The sequence below is a fragment of the Triturus cristatus genome, chromosome 1_2 (assembly GCF_964204655.1).
Source record: "Triturus cristatus chromosome 1_2, aTriCri1.1, whole genome shotgun sequence".
NCBI classification, from domain to species: domain Eukaryota; kingdom Metazoa; phylum Chordata; class Amphibia; order Caudata; family Salamandridae; genus Triturus; species Triturus cristatus.
Window position 1 is genome coordinate 921671264 of NC_140580.1, and position 22657 is coordinate 921693920.

At 48.1% G+C, this 22657-nt stretch overlaps 1 protein-coding gene across 4 annotated transcripts in view; it reads right to left on the reverse strand.

Moving 5' to 3' along the window:
* Positions 1 to 22657, reverse strand: part of CLSTN1 (calsyntenin 1) — a 442723-nt gene that overhangs the window by 65885 nt on the left and 354181 nt on the right. For all 4 annotated transcript variants that reach the window (XM_085609788.1, XM_085609783.1, XM_085609779.1 and 1 more), the window contains one exon: positions 8160 to 8344. In XM_085609788.1, the coding sequence (XP_085465914.1) occupies positions 8160 to 8344 (185 nt within the window). The remainder of the gene's footprint in view (positions 1 to 8159; positions 8345 to 22657) is intronic.

The following is a 22657-nucleotide window of genomic DNA, read 5'->3' on the forward strand; positions in this document are numbered from 1 at the left end:
TGTATGGGCACCCTGTACGTGGACCTCTCAACCTGGTGAGAGACGGATGGGAAAGAACTCCCAGGAAGCTTCCCCAGGACGTGGTGAGCTACATGCTGGCCTTCCGGAGCCAAATGGCTAAGTTGTGGAAGCAAGCTTCTGACAACTTGGAAGCCAGCCAAGCAGTAATGAAGGCGTGGTATGACCACAACGCTCACCCGGTGGAATTGGAGCCTGGCCAGAAGGTGTGGGTGATCGAACCGGGAGAGCTTAGCGCCCTCCAGGATCGCTGGTCAGGACCCTTTGAGGTGTTGGAGAAGAAGGGTAAGGCTACCTACTTGGTGGATCTTAAAACCCCTCGTCAGCCCCTACGGGTGCTGCACGCCAACCGCCTCAAACCCCACCACGAGAGGCCCGAAGTCATCTTGATGATGGTGACTGATGGAGGAGAGGACGTGGAAAGCGAGCCTCTCCCCGATTTATTTGCGTCTCAAGAGAAGGATGGGTCGGTGGAGGGAGTGATTCTCTCCCCCTCCCTAACTCCTGAACAGCAAGAGGACTGCCGCCAGGTCCTGGGACAGTACTCTTCGTTGTTCTCCCTTGTTCCGGGTAGGACTCACCTGTGCGTCCATGATGTGGACACAGGAGACAGCCCACCTGTGAAGTCCAAGATCTACCGGATGTCAGACAAGGTGAAGGCCAGCATTCACAGTGAAGTCACTAAGATGCTGGAGCTAGGAGTGATCGAACCTTCCAGCAGCCCCTGGTCCAGCCCGGTGGTGTTAGTACCAAAAGCTGCACCACCGGGTGCCCAACCGGAACTGAGGTTCTGTGTGGACTACCGGGGACTGAATTCAGTAACCAAAACTGATGCTCATCCGACCCCTAGGGCAGATGAATTGATTGACCGGCTTGGAGCTGCCCAATATCTAAGTACCTTTGACCTTACTTCTGGGTACTGGCAGATCTCTTTGACTGATGGAGCAAGGGAAAGGTCAGCCTTCTCCACGCCCAATGGCCACTACCAGTTCTGTGTGATGCCCTTTGGGCTCAAGAACGCACCTGCCACGTTTCAGCGCCTGGTAAACCAGATCCTCACCGGAATGGAGAGTTTCTCTGCTGCTTATCTGGATGACATAGCCATCTTCAGTAACAGCTGGGAGGATCACTTGCGTCACCTGCAAGCTGTTCTCCAGGCCCTGAGACAAGCTGGATTGACGATCAAGGCCAGCAAGTGCCAGATCGGGCAGGGGTCGGTAGTGTATCTTGGACACTTGGTGGGTAGGGGAGCGGTGCAACCCCTCCAGGCGAAGATCGAGGCCATCATGGCCTGGGAACCCCCCAAGGCACACACTGAGGTTTGAGCTTTTCTGGGCCTCACGGGATATTACCGCCGCTTCGTGAAGGGGTACGGTACCATTGTAGCCCCCCTCACGGAGCTCACGTCCAAGAAACAACCTCGACGGGTAGTCTGGACGGAGGCTTGTCAGCAGGCCTTTGTGAGACTGAAGAAAGCCATGTGCGAGGCCCCGGTCTTAAGGGCCCCAGACTTTTCCAAGGAGTTCATTGTCCAGACGGATGCATCAGAACATGGCATTGGGGCAGTATTATCGCAACTCAATGAAGAGGGTCTGGATCAACCCGTGGTCTTCCTATCCCGGAGACTACTTCCCAGGGAACAGAAGTGGAGTGCAATAGAGCGTGAAGCCTTTGCAGTGGTATGGGCTCTGAAGAAGTTGCGGCCATACCTGTTTGGCTCGCACTTCCTAGTTCAGACCGACCACAGACCCCTTCGTTGGCTGATGCAGATGAAGGGGGAGAATCCCAAGTTGTTGAGGTGGTCTATCTCCCTACAGGGAATGGACTTTCAGGTGGAACATCGGCCTGGAGTGGACCACACCAATGCAGACGGTCTCTCAAGGTATTTCCGCCTTAGTGATGAGAACTCCCAAGGGGTTGGGTAGCTCTCCCCACTTTCAGCTGGGGGGAACGCGTGTTAGACCTGTCAGCCCTTTGGGTGGTCCCTCCTCATCATTATTTATTTTGTCCCACTTTTGCCTCAAACCCTGTTAGAATTTTTCCTTTTTGGGAACCACCAGACTTTTTAGTATTGATGCAGATTCAGGGAGCCATTTTATCTACCCCTGGAACTTCTGTCTGAGGGCCTGGAGCACAAAATGGTGGCCACCCATTGTCACCTGTGACATCACTGGAACCTACTAGAACCTTCTGCAACATTCTGGAACCCTGTGACAGTTGGAGGCGGTTTAGAATGTTGGGAAGCTAAGTCAGAGTTGACAGTTGGAGTGGGCAGTTGGCACCTGACTGGTGAAGAGAGAGCAGCAGAAACCTGAAGGAGGAAGGAGTGAGGCAGCAGGGGTGGAAACTTGTGCCTGGAGTGGGGTCCATAAACCCACCCTTGATACTAGTCCCTACTGACTGAGCCCAGCCTGGAGCCCTGTGTGGGAGAAAGCAAGAAAAACCATCTTAAGGACCTGGACAGCAGGAACAGCGGCGCTGACTGGAAAGCAGACGTCGTACCCGGAGCCACCAGAGGTCGAGAGAGGGCGCCGACGGAGGTCGTGGAGAGTACCGGAGGTCGAGGAGGAAGTCACCCGAGGTCGAGTGTGCGGCGTCGACGGGGGAGTGAAGTCCGCCCTCCGGAGTCGCCGGAGACCGAGGTGAAGCGTGCCGGAGGTCGGGAGTGGAGATCGCACTCCGGAGTCGCCGGAACCTGAAGAGAATCGTGCCGGAGGTCGGGAGTGGAGGTCGCACTCCGGAGTCGCCGGAACCCGAGGAAAGGAGCACCGGAGGTCGGGAGTGGAGGTCGCACTCCGGAGTCGCCGGAACCCGAGGAAAGGAGCACCGGAGGTCGGGAGTGGAGATCGCACTCCGGAGCCGCCCGAAGTCGACATCGAGCCAAGATTGCCCGACGTCATCATCGAACCGGAGGTCGACATCGAGCCGAGGCCGCCGACATCGAACCGGAGCCGCCCGAAGTCGACCTCGAGCCAAGACTGCCCGACGTCATCGAACCGGAGGTCGACATCGAGCCGAGGCCGCCGACATCGAACCGGAACCGCCTCACGGCGTCGACACGACTCCAGCGGCATCGGAGCTTCATAAAAAGGGCAGTAAGTGGAATAGAGGGCGCCTAAGGCCCTGTGGAGCCCTAAGAGACCATCCTAGGGGCTAGAGAGGTGCTGGAACCAGCTTGATTGTGCCAGGGGTGAGCTGAGACTAATACAGAGGGGTTGTGTAGGGTGGGCGAGCCAGATCTCTAGATTCCCCCTTGATCTACCTCAGTTTAGGCCTCAGCCTTGTCCAAGCCAGGGAGTATACCCCTCAGGCCATCCAAATCTCTACGAGCTGGGATTGGGTCAAATCATCCCATAGTACCTCAGGAATGTGAACTGATTTTCAAGTGTCACTGTTGGCTTTTATTATTTATTGAGAGCACTGTATTTATTGTATTCATCCTATTTATTGCCTCACAGTATTTATTGTTTCACAGTATTTATTGTCGCACAATATTTATTGTCTCGCAGTATTTATTGCCTCATAATATTTAATTGCCTGTTATGTAATGCACTTATATTTATGCCTTGATTATTTATGATCTACCTTATTTATTGAATCGTTAAGATAGTATTTATTTGACGTACCCTTCCACAGGAAAAGCCTTGTGTACTGTGATTGTATTATTATTTATTTAATCAGCAACTAAGAGAAAAGAAGATAAAGAGATATATTTTCAGTATAATTTTTAAGGTGTAGTGTCGTTTTTGGAACGGATGAACGCATGGTTATTGTGAGGGTGTGACGTATGCTTAACACGGTGCCTTCCTTCCCGCTCGAGCCAAGCTACCACAGTGTGTCTGGGAGAACACACCACCACCCTTCCGGTGTGGGAGTGTGTTTTTCTAACAGTCTTCTTCAAGCGGAAGGAGGCACAAGCGGGACAGTCTCTGGCCTCGTGCTCGGGAGAAGAGGCAGAGGTTACACATCTCATGCATATCGGTGTGGGGAAACTTCGACCTACATAGAGGACACTTTTTGAAAGGCGTCCTTTCCATGAGCCAGATGCCAGGGTTTGGGTCGGCCCGAAGGTCTTCTTCGACGACTGGAATCGAAGACCGTTAGGGTTCGCGTTCGAGACAATACCGTCGAAAGGGTGAAGGATTGCGCCTCGAAACAGGAATCAGTAACGGTTCCGAACTGGAGCGCGAGAAACACATCCGAACCAGATGGCGGAAAAAAACAATCTGAGGATGGAGCCGATGCCCATGCGCACTATGATCCTAAGGAGGAGTCACATACCTCGTGACTTCCAAAGACTTTCCAGGACAAAAACAAGTGCAAACATCCGGACCCAACACCAGATGGCGATCTATGCATAGTGTGTAATCTGCAGCTCATATGCCTCAAAAATATATAAATATAAAAATATATATATTCACTTAAAAAACCATAGGTTTCACACGTTATAGTTAGCTGAACATTTAACTCGTAAAAAACCATTGAAATTCCCCCGTTATATTTAGTTCAGATAACTATAACTCGTGCGACCGCAATCCACTGCTGATGACGTCACATATTACATCACTCATGACATGGTCAGTGACATCACTGATGACATCATCCTTGTGATAGAGTGGCGGTCGCCCGAGTTATAGTTATCTGAACTAACTATAACGGGGGAATTTCAATGGTTTTTTACGAGTGAAATGTCCAGCTAACTAGAACATGTGTGAAACCTATGGTTTTTCAAGTGAATTTGTAAGGTTTTTTAAATGCTAATGTATGTATTATTATATTTTTTATATATTTATTTTACAATAAACTACCTATGTATATAGTTATAGATCGACTGTATCCTGTAATATGGAATGGCTCAGCTCTTTTTTGTTTAATTTGGATAAAGTTGAACAGCATAGTTAATATCTTCTATAAACTTCTAAACAGTTTAAAATGTTTTTTACGTTATTTTCACGGTGCGCGCACCATGCGCGCACCTCGCGATTTAAAAAAAAAAAAAAAAAAATGTTTTTTTCACTCTTCGGGGTCCTTCAGGGACCCCGTGACAAAGGCTAGGGGGTCAGGGACTCTCTACCCTGCCCCCTTTTAACGTTCTCCACCTTTCTTTTTCACTGTCACACACAAAATGGCGGCCGACACTTCCTGATTTCGACCGATTCGAATGTTGACTGACATGTAACCACCAATCAGAATTACACTCGCGCACGTTATGGTGCGAGCACGGTGCGCGCTTATAGATATATATGTACTTTTAACTGCAATTTTCTCAGGAACTACTGAACAGATTGACACCATATATCCAAAAGGCACATGCCTGACCTGAGGACTACCTCTTTGCCAAATTTCAAGTAATTCTGTTCAGCCGTTCGGGCTGTACCTTCGACTAAAGGTCCTATGGGAAAATGCATGGGGAAAACGCGTTTTGGGACCCCCCTTTTTTCTCAGCCCCCGCTTGACGAATCAACCTGAGACTTTCAGGGTAGGAGTTGAACGGAGCGCCCCATTAGTTTTGAAAATTTCGCGAGGATTCGTCAACCGGCGCCAAAGTTATTCAAAATAGAATTTTCTGATTTCCTACAGGAACCTGGCCCTAACTATAACTATCTACTGGCGACCGCCAGTAGATAATATATATATATGAGAAATAACTTTTACCCTGCATACATTAAGGGTGGGATGACTTTTCGGGGCAGAAAATGACGGTTCCGAAGCTATCTGATTTCGGTGTCAAGGGTTTCAGCTCCGAAGCAGTTTTTGGCTTTGAGCCTGAAGGTTTTTGCTTGGTGCCCAACTCGATCCCGAGCCGGAAGGCTTAGTGACGTGTTTCAGTGCCAAGCCGGCAGGCAGGGCGTCAAACATCTTCTCTGTGCCAACCGTGGCAAGCCGGGGGTGGAACCGAAGCCTTTTGCTTGGTCTGTGTTGGAATTTGGGGCAAGGGGTATTCGGTACTCACAGGACGTTGACCTTGCGGTATGTAGTCTTCAATCTCAGAGTCAGATTCCAGAATAGATGCATCCTGTTCTTCAGCCCCATGTGCATCGAATACATCTTGCTCAGATCCTTCACCAAAGATGTCCGGCGTGTATTAGATGTGTTGGCTTTGCATTTCACGACGTCGAGCCGGACTATTGCGGAGCCTTTTCTTTGATCGAAACAATCTGCACGCGTCACAGTCCTGTTTGTTGTGCTCTGGGGATAAGCACAAGTCGCACACTTGGTGTGAGTTGGTGTGTGGATACTTCGCGTGGCACCGAAGACAGATTTTGAATGGAGTTCGTTCCATCAACAGAGTTGAACTGACGCAGTTAGGTCCAACGAAATTCCCGGAGTTTTCCTCAACCGATACGCGGAGAAGTGGGATACACGTTTAAAACAATACCGACGTGGGTAGACTGGATTGCGCACCCAGGGGAACCCGCAGAAAGGTTTTAACCCAGAGCGGAGGAAAAAACAATCCAACAATGGAGTCGATGCCCATGTGCACTATCCCCGAAAGGAGGAGTCACCTTGCTTCGTCACTGGAAAGACTTCTTCAAAGAAAAACAACTTGCAAACATCCGGACCCAACACTAGATGACAGGAGTATGCAAAGCATATCATCTACAGCTCACATGCCTCAAACATGGGTATGAAGAAAACCTATGTATTTTTTTTACCCAAGATACTGAGTTTAGGAATAGTGTCTTTTTTTATTACAAATGATTTATTATTTACTCATACAATCGTGTCATTCAAACTGATAAACTCAATCATGGATTGAGATGCGAGAATAGTTATACAGTGAGACAAACAATGACAGCTAGAAACCTACATCAGAGACAAATAACTAGCACAGGGAGAGAAATATAGACAAATACACAGGGAAAGATACAACACAGTATATAAAGCAGATGCTCAGCGCAGAGACTCCGCGTGCTGAATGGTGAAGGAATCCGGAATTGGACTGAACAATCACCTGTACACAGGTTGACAGACCATAGTTAAGCCATGTGGGTCCAAATGCAGGTACAACATTTGGCTTGTGGGAAGATTAATTAAAAAAAAAAGGTCATGACTATGAAAGTGATCAGAGGGTTATAGATTAGGCAAAAGTAATGGGAGGGGCAGTACCACAATTGACAAGAGGAAGGGTGAACTGACTTTTGCTTTGCAAATGTGGAAGAAGCACACAATCATGCACCTGCTAAACCTAAAGAGTTAAATAGCGGACCACTGATTCGAACAAAATGGGGGTGAAATGGAAGGCACAGTCAAAGGAACACAAGGAGAAATTCTCAAACCCTGGCCATCGAAAAAAATAGTATTTCTAGGCAGTGGGTCATAAATGGGTAATGAACTATTAGTTATACAGGAGAGAAGACCGGGCTTGGCACAAGTGTTATCAGTGCCTACGTTGACTAGGCGATTACAGGTGGGGCCCATAGGAACACATTTTTAGCAACCAGGACTTATTTTTTACTCTCAGACCATGACTCGGAGCAAGAGACAGAAAGGCCAAAAAGGGAGAAAGAAGGTGGGAGAGAAATAAAGGAAACCAGTGTTGAAGGCAGAAATAAGGAATGAAAAATAACCCACAGGAGTGTGTTAAAATGGCAGGGAGTATACGATGGTGGATGAAAGAGGCAAGGTATAGACAATACTGGACAGCCTTGATATCTGGCAACCCTGACATTTAGCAGCAAAAGTGATAGGCTTCTGAGAAAAACTCTAGATCCTGGCACTTATTCTTTTATGCATTAAGCACGGAGTGTAATTGACATTCAAACACCATGACTTGGCTTACTGATATTGTAACAGCGACAATCTAGGAAAATGATTGAAAAGAATGCGCCCACAGTACTTATCAGTGATACAAAATGGTTCAAGTATTTCCATCGATTACACCGGTGTTGTCCAAATGGCTAAAGGTAATCGTAGCAAAAGGCCCATGGGAGAGCAATATTGATTAACTTATGATTGATGGCATTGACTGGCTCATAGGGGTTTGCCAACTGGCTCCTTGAGACAACCAGCACTCCAGCAATGTAACTTCATCTGCTTACAAAATGGTTGCTCATGGGACCTTCATATTGTGCGTCCATTTACCCAGCCTTTACATAGTTTGTTCTTATGTACGCAGAAATGTTAGAGCGGTACTGTACCTCCATGGGGTTGACCGTGATAGTCAGCGCAGAATCATCCCAGTCCATCTCATTCTCTTTGCCGCCTTCTTGGTCGGTGATAGATTTTTGATGTGCCGCTCGAATACGGAATACACCCAAAATGATCATAAATACCAGAAAACTGACACAAACCACAATGACAATAGTGGCTGCACTGGGAACCACTGTGGAGAAACAGAGTACAAAGTGTGGTTAATGCATAGCTCGCACAGGACAGTGCCAGAAATACTTTCTGTAAGAGAGAAGGCAGCACACAGGGAAAGCCAGGAGACGTATCGATATGCCTCAAACTGGGATATAGGATGCAGTAGACAACTATGACATTTTGTAAATATTTGTATGAATGGCTGTGAAAAGAAATATTGTGAAAATCACAGACATAATTGTTTCTGCTAAATGACAGAAAATTAGATAGGCCGTGTAATCTGTACATGCCTCAGCTGCCCTTGCTCTGTGGAAGTAGAATAAGTCACATAACTTTAAGGAATATGCTACTTACCAGTATGCATCTGTTCTTGGCATGTAGAGCTGCAGATCTACACACTGTGCATAGAACGCCATCTGGTGTTGGGCCCGGATGTTTGCACTTGTTTTTGTCTTTGAAAGTCTTTGGAAGTCACGAGGTATGCTTCCTTTGGATCATAGTGCGCATGGGCATCGGCTCCATCCTCAGATTGTTTTTCGCCAGCAGGGATGATGGCGCTTAGTAGGAAACAGGAAAGATGCCCATGTATGCTGTATCTAAGTAAGATAATACTGGAACAGATAAAGGTAGCTGGGGAGGCGGGTGGGCGTATGTAGATTTGCAGCTCTACATGCCAAGAACAGATGCATACTGGTAAGTAGCATTTTCCATTCGAGGCATACGAGCTGCAGATTACACACTGTGCATAGATAGTATAGCAGTATCCACTACTAGCGGCGACCACCAGTATCTGTTGCAGTAGTTTGAAATAGTGTTTTGAGGACAGCCTGGCCCACACTAGCTTGTTGTTTAGTTTGCACATCGACACAATAGTGTTTTGTGAACGTGTGCGGTGTAGACCATGTAGCTGCTCTGCAGATATCATCTAAGGGAATGTTCCCTAGAAATGCCATTGAAGCCCCTATCTTTCGTGTAGAGTGGGCTTTAGGAGGAACAGATAATGTACGTTTTGCTTTGTGGTAACAAATTTGTATGCATTTGACAATCCACCTAGCTATCCCAGATTTTGATATGGGGTTGCCCTTGTGTGGTGGTGAGAAAGACACAAATAGTTGTTTGGTTTTACGAAAAGATTGTGTTCTCTCTATGTAGTACAGTAGCGCTCTATTGACATCTAAGGTGTGAACAGCTCTTTCTGCGACTGTTTGTGGCTGCGAGAAGAATACAGGCAGCTCCACAGATTGATTGAGGTGGAAGGGAGAAATGACTTTAGGGAGGAATTTAGGATTAGTTCGGAGAACAACCTTATTAAGATGCATCTGCAGAAAGGGTTCTTGAATGGTTAGTGCTTGCAGTTCACTAACTCTTCGTAGAGAAGTAATAGCTACTAGGAAAGCAGTTTTCCATGTTAAGAATTGTAGCTCACATTTATGTAGAGGTTCAAATGGAGGCCCCATTAGTCTTGTGAGAATGAGGTTTAAATTCCACACAGGCGAAGGTGGTACTCTGGAGGGAATAATTCTCTTGAGTCCCCCAATAAAGGCCTTTATGGCAGGTACTCTGAAAAGTGAGAGATGTCTATTTTGTAGATATGCTGCTATGGCAGCAAGATGCAGTCTAATAGACGTGTAGGCTAGGTTGTATCTTTGGAGGTGTAGTAAGTAGCCTATGATGTGTTGGATAGACACATCTAGGAGATCAGTGTTGTTGTTATGGCAGTATATCACAAATCTTTTCCACTTGGCTGCATAGCATGCTCTAGTGGTAGGCCGTCTAGCTTCTTTGATGACGTTCATACAGTCAGGAGGAAGGTTAAGGTAACCGAATTCTAGGACTTCAGGAGCCAGATTGCTAGGTTGAGCTGAGCTGGGTCTGGGTGTTGGATCTCTCCATGGTTCTGGGTTAAGAAGCGTGGAGAGAGGTGTAATTTGGTGTACCATGGTTGTCTGGCCCAAGTTGGAGCAACTAGGATGAGCGTTAAGGAGTGTTGCTGTAGTTTGCGCACCACTAGCGGAATGAGTGGGAGAGGCGGAAAAGCGTACGCAAACCTGCCTGACCAGTTCATCCATATCGCATTGCCTTTGGACGATGGGTGAGGATACCTGGCGGCGAAGTTTGGGCATTTGGCGTTTTCTTGGGTGGCAAAGAGGTCTATCTGTTTTTGCCCCCACATCTGAAAAAACGGTTGAAGAACTTGTGGATGAAGTTCCCACTCGTGGATTTGTTGTGTTTGACGGCTCAACAGATCGGCTATTGTGTTTTGGACTCCTGGGACATGTTGGGCTAGGAGAAAAATGTTCTGGAGGTATAGCCCACCTCCATATGCTCTGTGCGAGCTGAGAGAGCTGCAGAGAGTGTCCCGCCTTGTTTTTGGATATAATACATGGCTGTCATGTTGTCTGTGCGGACTAAGACAGTCTTGCCTGATATTTGTTTTTGAAATGCTTTTAAGGCTAGGAATATGGCTAGTAACTCCAGGTGGTTGATGTGGAGTAACTTTTGTTGAGGTGTCCACCTGCCCTGCATGGTGTGATGTAGTAGGTGAGCTCCCCAGCCGGAAAGCGATGCGTCCGCTGTCATTACTATTTGAGGAACTGGCTTGAGGAACGGATGCCCTTTGGAAAGGTTTTTGGCGTTCCACCACTGCAGAGAGCGATGGGTACGACAGTCTACCAACACCAGATCTGTTAGCTGACCTTGAGCCTGGTTCCATTAGCGTGCTTGGAGAGGACGCATCTGGAGTCTTGCATGAGGCACTATGAATATGCAAGAGGCCATCATCCCTATGAGTTGCACGAACACTCGAGCTGGAAGAGTGTGTTGCGGTTGGAATCTGGCGAGAAGAGCTTGCATGCTCGTTATCCTGGCGGGACTGGGATAGGCGAGCGCTCTTGAGGTGTCTATTGTGGCACCGAGGTATTGTGTGTGGGACGGTTGCAGCTGGGACTAGGCGTGATTTATTGTGAACCCCAGGTCGTTAAGTTGTTGAATAGTGGCGTGAGCGTGTTGTACACACGGATTGTATGAGCTGGCTTTTATGAGCCAGTCATCTAGATATGGGAAGACATGGATGTGTTGTCTTCTTGGGTGTGCCGCCACCACTGCTAGGCACTTGGTAAACACTCTTGGTGCTGTGGTGACTCCAAATGGGAGTACTTTCCGTCCACAACAAATCTGAGATATTTTCTGTGAGCGCTGTGAATGGGAATGTGGAAATAGGCGTCCTTGAGGTCTAGAGTAGCAAGAAAGTCGCCCTGGGAAAGCAGAGGGAGGACTTGCTGAAGTGTGACTATGTGGAAGTGGTCTGAGTATGTATAGGTTTAGGGGTCTGAGGTCTAAAATAGGCCTTAGAGATCTGTCGTCCTTTGGTATGAGAAAATAGAGGGAGTAAACTCCCTTGTTTTGTTGGTGCAGGGGAACTAGTTCTATTGCACTTTTTTGTAGGAGGGAGATTACCTCCTGCTTTAATAGTAACAGATGTTCTTGTGACATTGGACGGTGTTTGGGTGGTATGGTTGGGGGGGTAGATGTTAGTTCGAGACAGTAGTCTGATTGAATTATTTGGTGGACCCACCTGTCTGAAGTGATGTTTGCCCAGGCAGGGAGAAATTGGTGGAGTCTTCCCCCGACTGGAGGGACTGGAGGGGAATGGTCGGGGGGAGTGGAGGAAAGTCATGGGGTGGGGGTGAAGGCAGAGCGGGAGTTGTTTTTGCCTCTGCCGCTGTTCCCCCTGTAACCACCCCTCTAGTAAAGGTGGATTGGGCGTGAGCTTTGTAAGAGGTAGAGGGGCTATCAGAGGAGTAGCCTTGATGGGTGCTTCTAAAGGATGAGCGACGAAAGGACCATCTGGGAGCTGGCGATTGCAAGGCTCCCATAGATTTGGCCATGTCTGTATCCTTTTTCATTTTCTCAAGGGATACGTCTACATTGGGGCCAAATAGGTGTTGCTCATCAAAAGGCTGATTGAGAATAGAACTCTGGACCTCAGGTTTAAAACCCGATTATGCGTAACCAGGCATGCCGGCGCAAAAGGACACTGGTGTTTATTGCCCTTGAGGCGGTATCTGCTACATCGAGGGCACACCGGATGGAGGTGTTAGTGATGGTTTTACCCTCCTGGATGAGTTCACTGGCCCGGTTTTTACATTTGTCAGGGAGGTGCTGCATTATGGACTCAAGCTCATCATAATGTGCCCTGTCATACCTGGCTAACAGCGCTTAGGTATTAGCAATACGCCAAATGTTTGCTGCCTGTGACGCTGTGCGTTTGCCAGAGGCGTCCAGAAGTTTTGATTCCTTGTCTGGTGGTGGTGCGTCACCTGATGTTTGGGAATTTGCTCTCTTCCTTGCATTAGAGACTACTAGGGAGTCTAGTGGTGCGGGCCCTTAATGTATACTCGGTCAGTAGGAGCAGCTTTATTCTTCTTTTCTATTCTCGGGTTGATGACTCGAGCTCTAACTGGGTCTTTAAAGAGCTGTTGCGTGCTTAATGACCCCTTTAAGCATGGGCAGTGTTGAGGTGGACCTTTGTGTGGTATCGAAGGTGTCCATAAAAAAGGTCCATAAAAAAGGTGTCCATAAAAAAGGTGTCTACTGGGTCTGTATGCAGGGCAACCCCGTGGTATTGGGCAGCTCTGTGAAGGAGCTGGTTGACTCAGATATTGTCCTCTGGAGGGGAAGGCCTGGAGGGATAAATATCATCCTGTGGGGTGTAAGGGACATCTGGGACACTGTAATCATCCCAGGGGTCAGGGGAGCCAGTAGGGGTAGGGTCCCCAAGGGGTTGATAGTCTGCACCTCCCCCTGCATCATCTGACGTGTTATCATCATCTATTAGGGTAGGTGATGGGGAGGAGGAGGAAGAGAATGGATTTTTAATGGAGAGGTAGCAAAGTCTCTCTTCTCTGGTAGCGGTGCTGGCATTTCCAGGGGTCTTTTCTTGATGCTGAGCATTAAATGACCAGTCTTAGGATCCTTCATTAGAGTCTTTGGGTAGGATCTGGACGAAACAGTTCATCTGTGGGAGACAGATCCTTCGGAGTCGAGGGCTTCGGTGCCGTAAGTCTTTTCGGCATCGACTCGGAAGCGGTTCTAGGTTTGGAACCGTGTGGTTTTGAAGTGTCTTTAGGAGTTGGAACCAGTTGCTGTTTTTTCGGTTCCGAGGTCTTTGGCTTGGAAGAATCGGGGCCTTTCGGTTGGCGTTTTTTACTCCGCTCCGAGGGTGCTGTCGGTGCCGGGGAACTGCTGCCAGCTTTCGACACCGAGTGCTTCGATGTGGAAGCAGCGGTCGGCGTGGATGATGACGAGAACGCCTTCTTCGGTGCCAGAGTTTGTTTTTCGATACAGAGGGTAGGCCCGAGTCGCCTAAAGGCTTAATAGGCTTCTTTCCCGGGCCCGAAGGCGGGGCATGGGAAGCAGTGTCTCGGTGTGCACCTGGGCCCGAAGGTGGAGGTGGTACCTAAGCCTTTTTTGACAGTGTCGAGGGGGGGTATGGGTCGGGGTCAACGTCTGTACTCACGGCCCTTTGAGCTGGGGTGATGTCTTCGACGTCTGAATCATCTGCTTCGGAGGCGCTGATGATGGCTTCCTCGACCCGACTGTGCTCCGGAACATTGACGCCCTCTTGAAAGAGGTCATCAGGGATCGAAGATGACGAGCGCGACATTATTCTTCGAGCTCGTTGGTCCCAGATGGTCTTTTTGGAGCGGATGGAGGCGCAAGCTGGACAGTCTCTGGCCTCGTGCTCCGGTGAGAGGCAGAGGTTGCATACCTCATGTAGGTTGGTGTGGGGAAACTTGGACTCACATCGAGGACTCTTTTTGAATGGCGTCTTTTCCATGAGCCGGAGATGAAGCCCAGGTAAGCCCGAAGGCCTTTGTCGACGACCAGAATCGAAGACTTCGAAGTTGAAGGAACGCGTGTGATTGGGAAACGCGATCGAAACAATATCGTTGAGAAGGGAAGGATTGCGCGTCGAAAGAGAAAACCGTTAAAGGTTCCAAACTGGAACGCGATTACACATCCGAGCCCGATGGCGGAAACAATCTGAGGATGGAGCCGATGCCCATGCGCACTATGATCCAAAGGAGGAGTCACATATCTTGCGACTTCCAAAGACTTTCCAAGACAAAATCAAGTGCAAACATCCGGTCCCAACACCAGATGGCGATCTATGCACAGTATGTAATCTGCAGCTCATATGCCTCGAACTTATAGTTCTGCCAAAGTTTCACAAGCTTGAACTATTCAGTTATTAGGCTGGGAATCCTCTGTCGTAAATGTCAACTTCAAGGGCACTAACTTAACATTGCATTACATGCGTATTGATCCACCTCATTGTATGATCCACATTATGGTCAATGAGGCAGAGGCTCTCAGCTCCATTCCCCCTAGAGGCTGCCATAACTGACTATCCTACAAAGTAAAGCCCCATTACAGGGGAGAACTGCATATGGATTTGTAAACTGTAGTAAGGGTAAGGACCTGTAATTAGAGGTAAAATGTTCTTCTTAGGCATGGATCTTACAGATATTCACATGCTTAGATTAAGACAAGAAAGAAGTTGGTGACTGAAAAGACATGTTCTTTCTAGTAAAGGCAAGTTTAATGGTAAAGATGAAAAGGCAACCGGCCACCTTGCTCAATGTCAAGCTAATCACCCTCCGCTCCAGGAGGTTGATGAGGAACTGTGACTCTGTCAGAGACCAGTGTCTCTGATCTACGTATCACGCGGGTCAGCCACCTGGGAGAGGTGGAGGTCATCAAGGTCTGCTCCCGGTGGGGAACAGAGGGGTGTCTGTCGCTGGGCTAATCGCAGATTGTAATCTACCTTTGCAGATCTTTTTCAGTCTCCGTTGAAATCTGGACCAGGCAGAGAGATTCCCCGGATGCTGAGCCCACTAGGACCTGAGGTCCGACTGCAGAGGCCGCAAGTGCCAAAGGGCGTGCTTCACCAGTAGAATGCAGGAGGCTATCATGCCCAGGAGCCTCAGAGTCAGTCTCACCGAAATCCGAGACCAAGATTGAAACATAGTGATCATAGTCGGAATGTCCTGGACTTTCTGCTTCGAAGGGAAGCAGAACCGCACTATATCCAGATTAACTCCAATGAAAGGGAGTGCGTGGCACGGAGTCAGGTGTGAATTTGTCATGTTGACAGTAAACCCCAGCAAATGCAGGAGATTCACAGTCATCTGGAGGAGGGAATGACTGCCAGGGCTAAGCCTGCCTTCAGCAGTCATTTGTCGAGTTAGAGAAAGACTGGAACCCCTAACCTCCGAAGGTGCAACCACAGAAATCACTTTCGTGAACACCCAGGGGTCACTGGTCAGGCTGAAGGTGAGCACAGCAAACTGAGAATGCTCGCAGCCCAAAATGAAGAGTGGGTTAGCCTGTGGGCTTTCAGGACAGGGATGTGAAAATCGGCGTCCTCAAAGTCAAACGCTAACATCCAGCTTCCTGGATCCAGGGCGGACAAGATCTGATCCAAAGTGAGCATCTTGTACTTCTCTTTCCGTAGAAAGAAGTGGAGAGGCGCAGTTCTAGTATAGGACGAAGAACTCCGTCATTTTTTGGCAGCAGAAAGTACTGGGAATAGCAACCACATCCTACTTCTGGTGCAGACACCCTGTAGATGGTACCTTTGGCCAAGAGAGCAAATAGAGATGGTTGTTTACCAGCAGTTTGGAGCATGGTGACAAAGGGGGTAATCCTTCCACAAATGGCCGGGTGTAACCCATCTGTACTATTTTGATCATCCACTTGTCAAAAGTTATGTTGCCCCATTGGGGCATGTGGTGCCAGATGCTGCCAACAGGATGACTTGACTTGATGGAGGGATGATTCGCTGAAGTGGTTTGGAAGCTGCTGCAGTCGGAAGGGTGGGGACTGGACATGGCTCCTGAATACTTTTTGTGATCCACGACCCCGTCCACAAAAATGCTGGCGGGTGGGGTTGAATCAAGGCTGTTATTGTGGACACCCATAGGTGCTGCGGAAGGGGCAACAGTACTGTTACTGTGAACGGGAAGCCAGGAGGAGGCAGCTCAGCTTTTCTGAAAGTGCTCAAAAATAGAATTGCTTTGTTGCAAAACGAGTGGGAGGCACAGAATGGCAGGTCAAATAGGGATGATTCTACATCCCCAGAAAACCCCATGACCGCAATCAGGCACCACTGTAGAGGCCTCGGTCCTGCCTGGAGAGTCCAAGGTGTCCAGCCCACACCAGATAACGACCGCACTGCGTCCTGGCCATCCACCAAAGCTTGGTTCGGGGGGCCTAGAAGGACAGCGATGTTGTCTTGAACTTACCTGACTTGGGGTAAGAGGTCTTAAAATACAAAGACCATCATCAGTAGAAATGGCTCCAAGAGGGCACAGGGATCTACCCTAGGAACGGTAACTGTGTTCATAACCTGCCCGTGAATCGCCTTGAAGTGCATCAACTTGAACTCAATTCAGGCCTTGGAGTAGTGCTAGACTACCCGCACCAGAGAAAGACCAAGTGGTGATCAGACACACACATCTGTCTGTGACATTCCCCGCAAGGTTTAAACTCTGTTGGTTTGGCAGGGGACATGTCCCTAGCACACTGGAAGTAACAGCTGAAAAATTGTTGACAAAAAGGCCAAAACCTTGGTCTAAAAAACAACAGAGGTAGCTCTGGGGATTCACGCTGTTGGCATGGAAAGAAAGGAATTGATGTTAGCGCAACTGGGTAGCGCTTACATGGGAACCGCAATGTCACTTTCGATGTGGACTACGCCAATGCAGAGCCAAATCGACAACACCTACTAGCACCCAGAGGTGGTACTTAAGATTTTCTGGATCCAGTCTACCGTTGAGGAATCTCAGAATTTGGTATTTGCGGTGTCTACAGCATTGTCAATGAACTTGGGTGGATCATTATAAACCTTAATGTATCTATAGACAAAACCAGGTGTTGAGAATCACCTTCACCAACACAGGATTACATTTTGGATACACAAAGAAAACTGCACAGAGACGTTTTTTCATCTCAGAGTCAGCTTTTGTACTTCGTAAAGCCACATCCATGTTTGCCAAATAAGGGACTGTCCTAAAGACATAATACAAGTCCTTGTTTGAACTTCCAGGTGGAAGAAAGTGGTGAGAAGCCAACCATTGTGTCTTAGAACAGCGTTCCTGAGCACTTGGCAAAAACTGGCAGCTGCTACCTCCATCAAGGGATCAATAATGGTTGCAGAGGTCTTGGCCTCTTCGTTTGAAACACTTTTGCCTTCCACCTGTTAGTCTTGAGTACGTTTCGTCTAGGAAGGGACCTGTATCATGCTAGACCCGTCTGTCTTGCCTCTAAAGTCTGCTGTAGCCTTAGTCTCCGACTCAAGTGGCTACAAACGAATTTGCAGTGCAGCTAAAACTAAAGAAAAAGAGCAGGGTCCCAATGTGGAGGTCTTTCAAATGGTCCTCCCCAACTTTGGACTCTTCTGGCAAATGCATCAATTAGAAAGAGGGGTCAATGAAGGAAGGACCCTGTAGGTATCTTAAGCGGAGTCCTGGGAACATCTTCACAAGAACGTTGTATCAGGTTGTCTTTTGTAGAACCAACATTAAGGCTATTTTTAATACATGCGATCTAAAAATGGCCTAATTATTTACTATGAAGTCAACCAATAGTGATCAATTTGATCTTGAGCAGCTCTCACCGGAAGATGTTGAGCAGTTAAGAGAAAAAAAATGGGGGGGGGGGTTAAGTGTTATGTTGCTCCTTTTAATCCCTTCTATGGTTGACACAAGACCAGTATCTGGAGAAGTATCCAGTCTGCTAACAGCTGGAGCTATTTATACCCGTTTTCTTTGTCATATTGTAATTAACCCTTCCACCATAATCATCAACGCCAGTGCCATAAAGATTGTGTAAAGTTTGGGCTCTACCACATGGTAAGTGCAGAGTGTCAGAATCCTAAGAATTGCCTGTTGGCTGCATGCTGGTCAGAGCCAGGTTTACCAGGCCTTGGTTGAGGTAGATTCTACTTGGAGTCAGATAGTAAAATTGGCTGTAAACCCTCCGTCGGTGGCATTTGCGTCAATGTGACGGGAACTGGTACAGGCGATGGTACCGGAATCAAAGCCAGTGCTGAACATGTTGTGGGTTCAAGGGGGTGCAGAGTGTACCCCTGTGGATTCTTGGGCCCCAATATGCGCCAGAGGGAACCAGTAAGGTGCAGCATGGCTTCTACGTAGACCAATAACTGTTGAAATGCCACAGACAGAAAAGGGAACTCTGGGTGCGCCAGAAATGGACTCTGAATCAGCTCCAGTGGAGACTGCTTGTCAGTGCCTAATTAAAAAAAAAAAATTACCAGTGCCATCGTCAGGTGACCACTGCGGTTTGCACCACCCATTGCCCGGGCCAATGCTGCCAATAACAGTACAAACACCTACTAACATCACATTCTTGCACATGCAGAACTTGATATTCTAGGCTCCCAGAGCTATATGAATGGCTTGGGTGGCAAGTAATATATATCCAACTAATAAGGAATATGCTACTTACCAGTATGCATCTGTTCTTGGCATGTAGAGCTGCAGATCTACACACTTTTGCATAGATCGCCATCTGGTGTTGGGCCCGGATGTTTGCAGTTTGTTTTTCCTCTTGGAAAGTCTTTGGAAGTCACGAGGTCGGCGACTCCTCCTTTGGATCGTATTGCGCATGGGCTTCGGCTCCATCCTCAGATTGTTTTTCGCCAGCAGGGAAAGATGGAGCGTAGTAACAACAGTGAAGAAACCCATGTGTGTTGTATCTAAATAAGATAGACTGGAACAGATACAGGTAGCCGGGGAGGCGGGTGGGCGTGTGTAGGTCTGCAGCTCTACAAGCCAAGAACAGATGCATACTGGTAAGTAGCATATTCCGTTCGAGGCATATGAGCTGCAGATCACACCCTTTTGCATAGACTATATAGCAGTTCCCAACCTTAGCGGCGACCACCGGTATCTGTTGCAGTGGTTTGAAATAATGTTTTTACTACAGCCTTGGCCACACTAGCTTGTTGCTTGGTTTGCACATCTACACAATAGTGTTTAGTGAAAGTGTGCGGTGTTGACCATGTAGCTGCTTTGCAGATATCATCTAATGGGATGTTCCCTAGAAAAGCCATGGAAGCCCCCATCTTCCGTGTAGAATGGGCTTTAGGGGGGGGGGGGTCGGCTAGCGTTCGTTTTGCTTTGTGGTAGCAAATCTGGATGCATTTTACAATCCACCTAGCTATCCCTGATTTTGAGATGTGGTTGCCCTTGTGTGGTGGAGAGAAAGACAAACATTTGTTTGATCTTTCTGAAAGGTTGTGTTCTTTAGATATAGTAAAGTAAGGCTCGTTTGACATCTAGCGTGTGTAGAGCCCTTTCTGCAACGGTCTGAGGTTGCGAGAAAAATACTGGTAATTCTACAGATTGGTTTAGGTGAAAAGGGGAAATGACTTTAGGTAGGAAATTTAGGTTGGTACGGAGAACAACCTTGATCTGGTGCATTTGAAGAAAAGGTTCTTGTATGGTAAGTGCTTGTATCTAACTGACCCTTCTAAGGGAAGTGATGGTTACAAGGAAAGCTGTTTTCCAAGTGAGAAATTGCAGTTCGCATTTATGCAAAGGTTCGAAGGGAGGCCCCATCAGCCTTGTGAGAACGATATTTAAGTTCCACACAGGTGAGGGTGGTACTCTGGGGGGAATTATTCTTTTTAGGCCTTCCATGAAGGCTTTAATGGCAGGTACTCTGAAAAGTGATAGGTGCTGCCTGTTTTGTAGGTAAGCTGCAATTGCTGCGAGGTGTAGCCGAATGGAGGTATAGGCTAGATTACACCTTTGTAGGTGGAGTAAGTAGCATATGATGTGTTGTATAGACACGTCTAGAGGATTGATTGTGTTGTTATGGCAATAAACAACAAATCTTTTTCACTTGGCAGCGTAGCAGGCTCTAGTCGTAGGGTGTCTAGCTTCTCCGATGACGTTCATACAGTCAGGGGGAAGGTTTAGGTATCCGAATTCTAGGATTTCAGGAGCCAGATCGCAAGGTTGAGCTGAGCTGGGTCCGGGTGCCTGATCTCTCCATGGTTCTGGGTTAGAAGGCATGGTGAGAGGTGTAGCTTTTGGTGTGGTACTACCGAGAGTTCCAGCAGCGTGGTGTACCACGGTTGTCTGGCCCATGTTGAAGCTACTAGGATCAGCTAATGGAATTAGTGGGAGAGGTGGAGAAGCGTACGCAAATTTGCCTGACCAGTTCATCCATATCTCATTTCCTTTGGACAATGGGTGTGGGTATCTGGCGGCGAAGCTTGGGCATTTTTTGTTTTCGTGGGTGGCGAATAGGTCTATCTGTGGATGCCCCCACATTTAAAAGAACGGGTGAAGAACCTGCGGGTGAAGTTCCCACTCGTGGATCTGTTATGCGGTCTGCTGAGCAGATCTGCCATGGTGTTTTGGACTCCTGGGACATGTTGGGCTAGGAGAAAGATTTTGTGTGGAATTGCCCATCTCCATATGCTCTGTGCTAATTGAGAGAGCTGTGGAGAGTGTGTGCCGCCTTGTTTTTTTAATATAATACATGGCCGTCATGTTGTCTGTGCGAATGAGGACTGCCTTGCCTGAAATCCGTGGTTGAAAGGATTTTAGGGCTAGAAAGATTGCTAGTAACTCCAGATGGTTGATATGGAGTAACTTCTGTTGAGGCGTCCATGTGCCCTGCACTGTGAGATGTAATAGGTGAGCTCCCCAGCCGGAGAGCGATGCGTCTGTTAGTATTATTTGTGGAACCGGGTCCAGGAACGGTCGACCTTTGGAAAGGTTTGTGATGTTCCACCACTGCAGAGAGCGATGGGTGCGACCGTCTACCAACACCAGATCTGTCAGTTGCCCCTGGGCCTGGTTCCTTTGGCGTGCTAAGCACTCTTGGAGTGGACGCATCTGGAGTCTTGCATTTTCGTAGTGTCTCACGCAAGAGGCCATCATCCCTATCAGTTGCATAAACACTCTTGCTGGAAGGGAGTGTTGAAGTATGAATTTTGGTCGCAAAGTCTGAATGCTTGCAATCCTGGCCGGATTGGGGTAGGCTATTGCTTTTGAGGTGTCTATGGTGGCACCGAGGTATTGTTTTATGTGGGATGGTGTTAGCTGGGACTTTTGGTGGTTCACCGTGAAGCCTAGTTGGTGAAGTAGTTGGATTGTAGTGGCGGTGTGGTGTACACATTGGTTGTATGAAGTGGCTTTTATCAGCCAGTCGTCCAAGTATGGGAAGACGTGAATGTGCTGTCTTCTGAGGTGTGCCGCCACTACCGCTAGGCACTTGGTGAATACCCGTGGTGCTGTTGTGACTCCGAATGGGAGCACCTTGAACTGGTAGTGTTGTCCGTCCACTACAAGTCTGATGTACTTTCTGTGAGCATGGTGTACTGGAATGTGGAAGTATGCGTCTTTCAAGTCCAGTGTGGTGAGGAAGTCGTTCTGGGAGAGGAGCGGAAGCACCTGCTGAAGCATTACCATGTGAAAATGGTCTCAGTGTATGTATGTGTTTAGGGGCCGGAGATCTAGAATAGGTCGTAGAGTCTCGTCCCTTTTTGGTATTAGAAAATATAGGGTAGACCCCTAAATTTTTCTGATTGACGGGAACTTGTTCTATTGCCTGTTTTTGTAGGAGGGAGATTACCTCCTGCTTTAGTAATGTGGAATGTTCTTGTGACATTGGGCGTTGCCTGGGTGGAATGTTTGGGGGGTAGATGTTAATTCCAGGCAGTATCCTGACCGAATAATTTGGGTCACCCATTTGTCTGAGGTGATGGTCTCCCAGACATGAAGGAAATTTTGAAGTCTGCCCCGACCGGAGGGGGATGGTCTGGAGGGAGCGGGGGGGAAGTCATTGGGTATGCGGTGTGGCAGAGTGGGCGGTATTTGTTTTGCATCTGCCTTTATTATTGTTGCCCCTATAGCCGCCTCTGATAGCCCCTTGTGAAGGTGGACTGAGTGGGGGATTTGTAGGAAGTGGACGCGTTATCTGAGGAGTAGCCTCTAGATGTACTCCGAAAGGAAGAGCGGCGAAAAGAGCGCCTAGGAGGGTGTGACTGTAGGGCTCCCATGGACTTCGCCGTATCAGTGTCCTTCATTTTTTCGAGGGCCTCATCTACCTTTGGGCCGAATAGGTGTTCCTGGTCAAAGGGATGATTAAGGATGGAGGCTTGTACCTCTGGTTTAAATCCTGATATTCTTAGCCAAGCATGGCGACGGAGGACGCTAGTATTAATGGCCCTGGAGGCTGTGTCTGCTGCATCTAAGGCACAGCGTATAGAGGTGTTAGTGATTGTCTT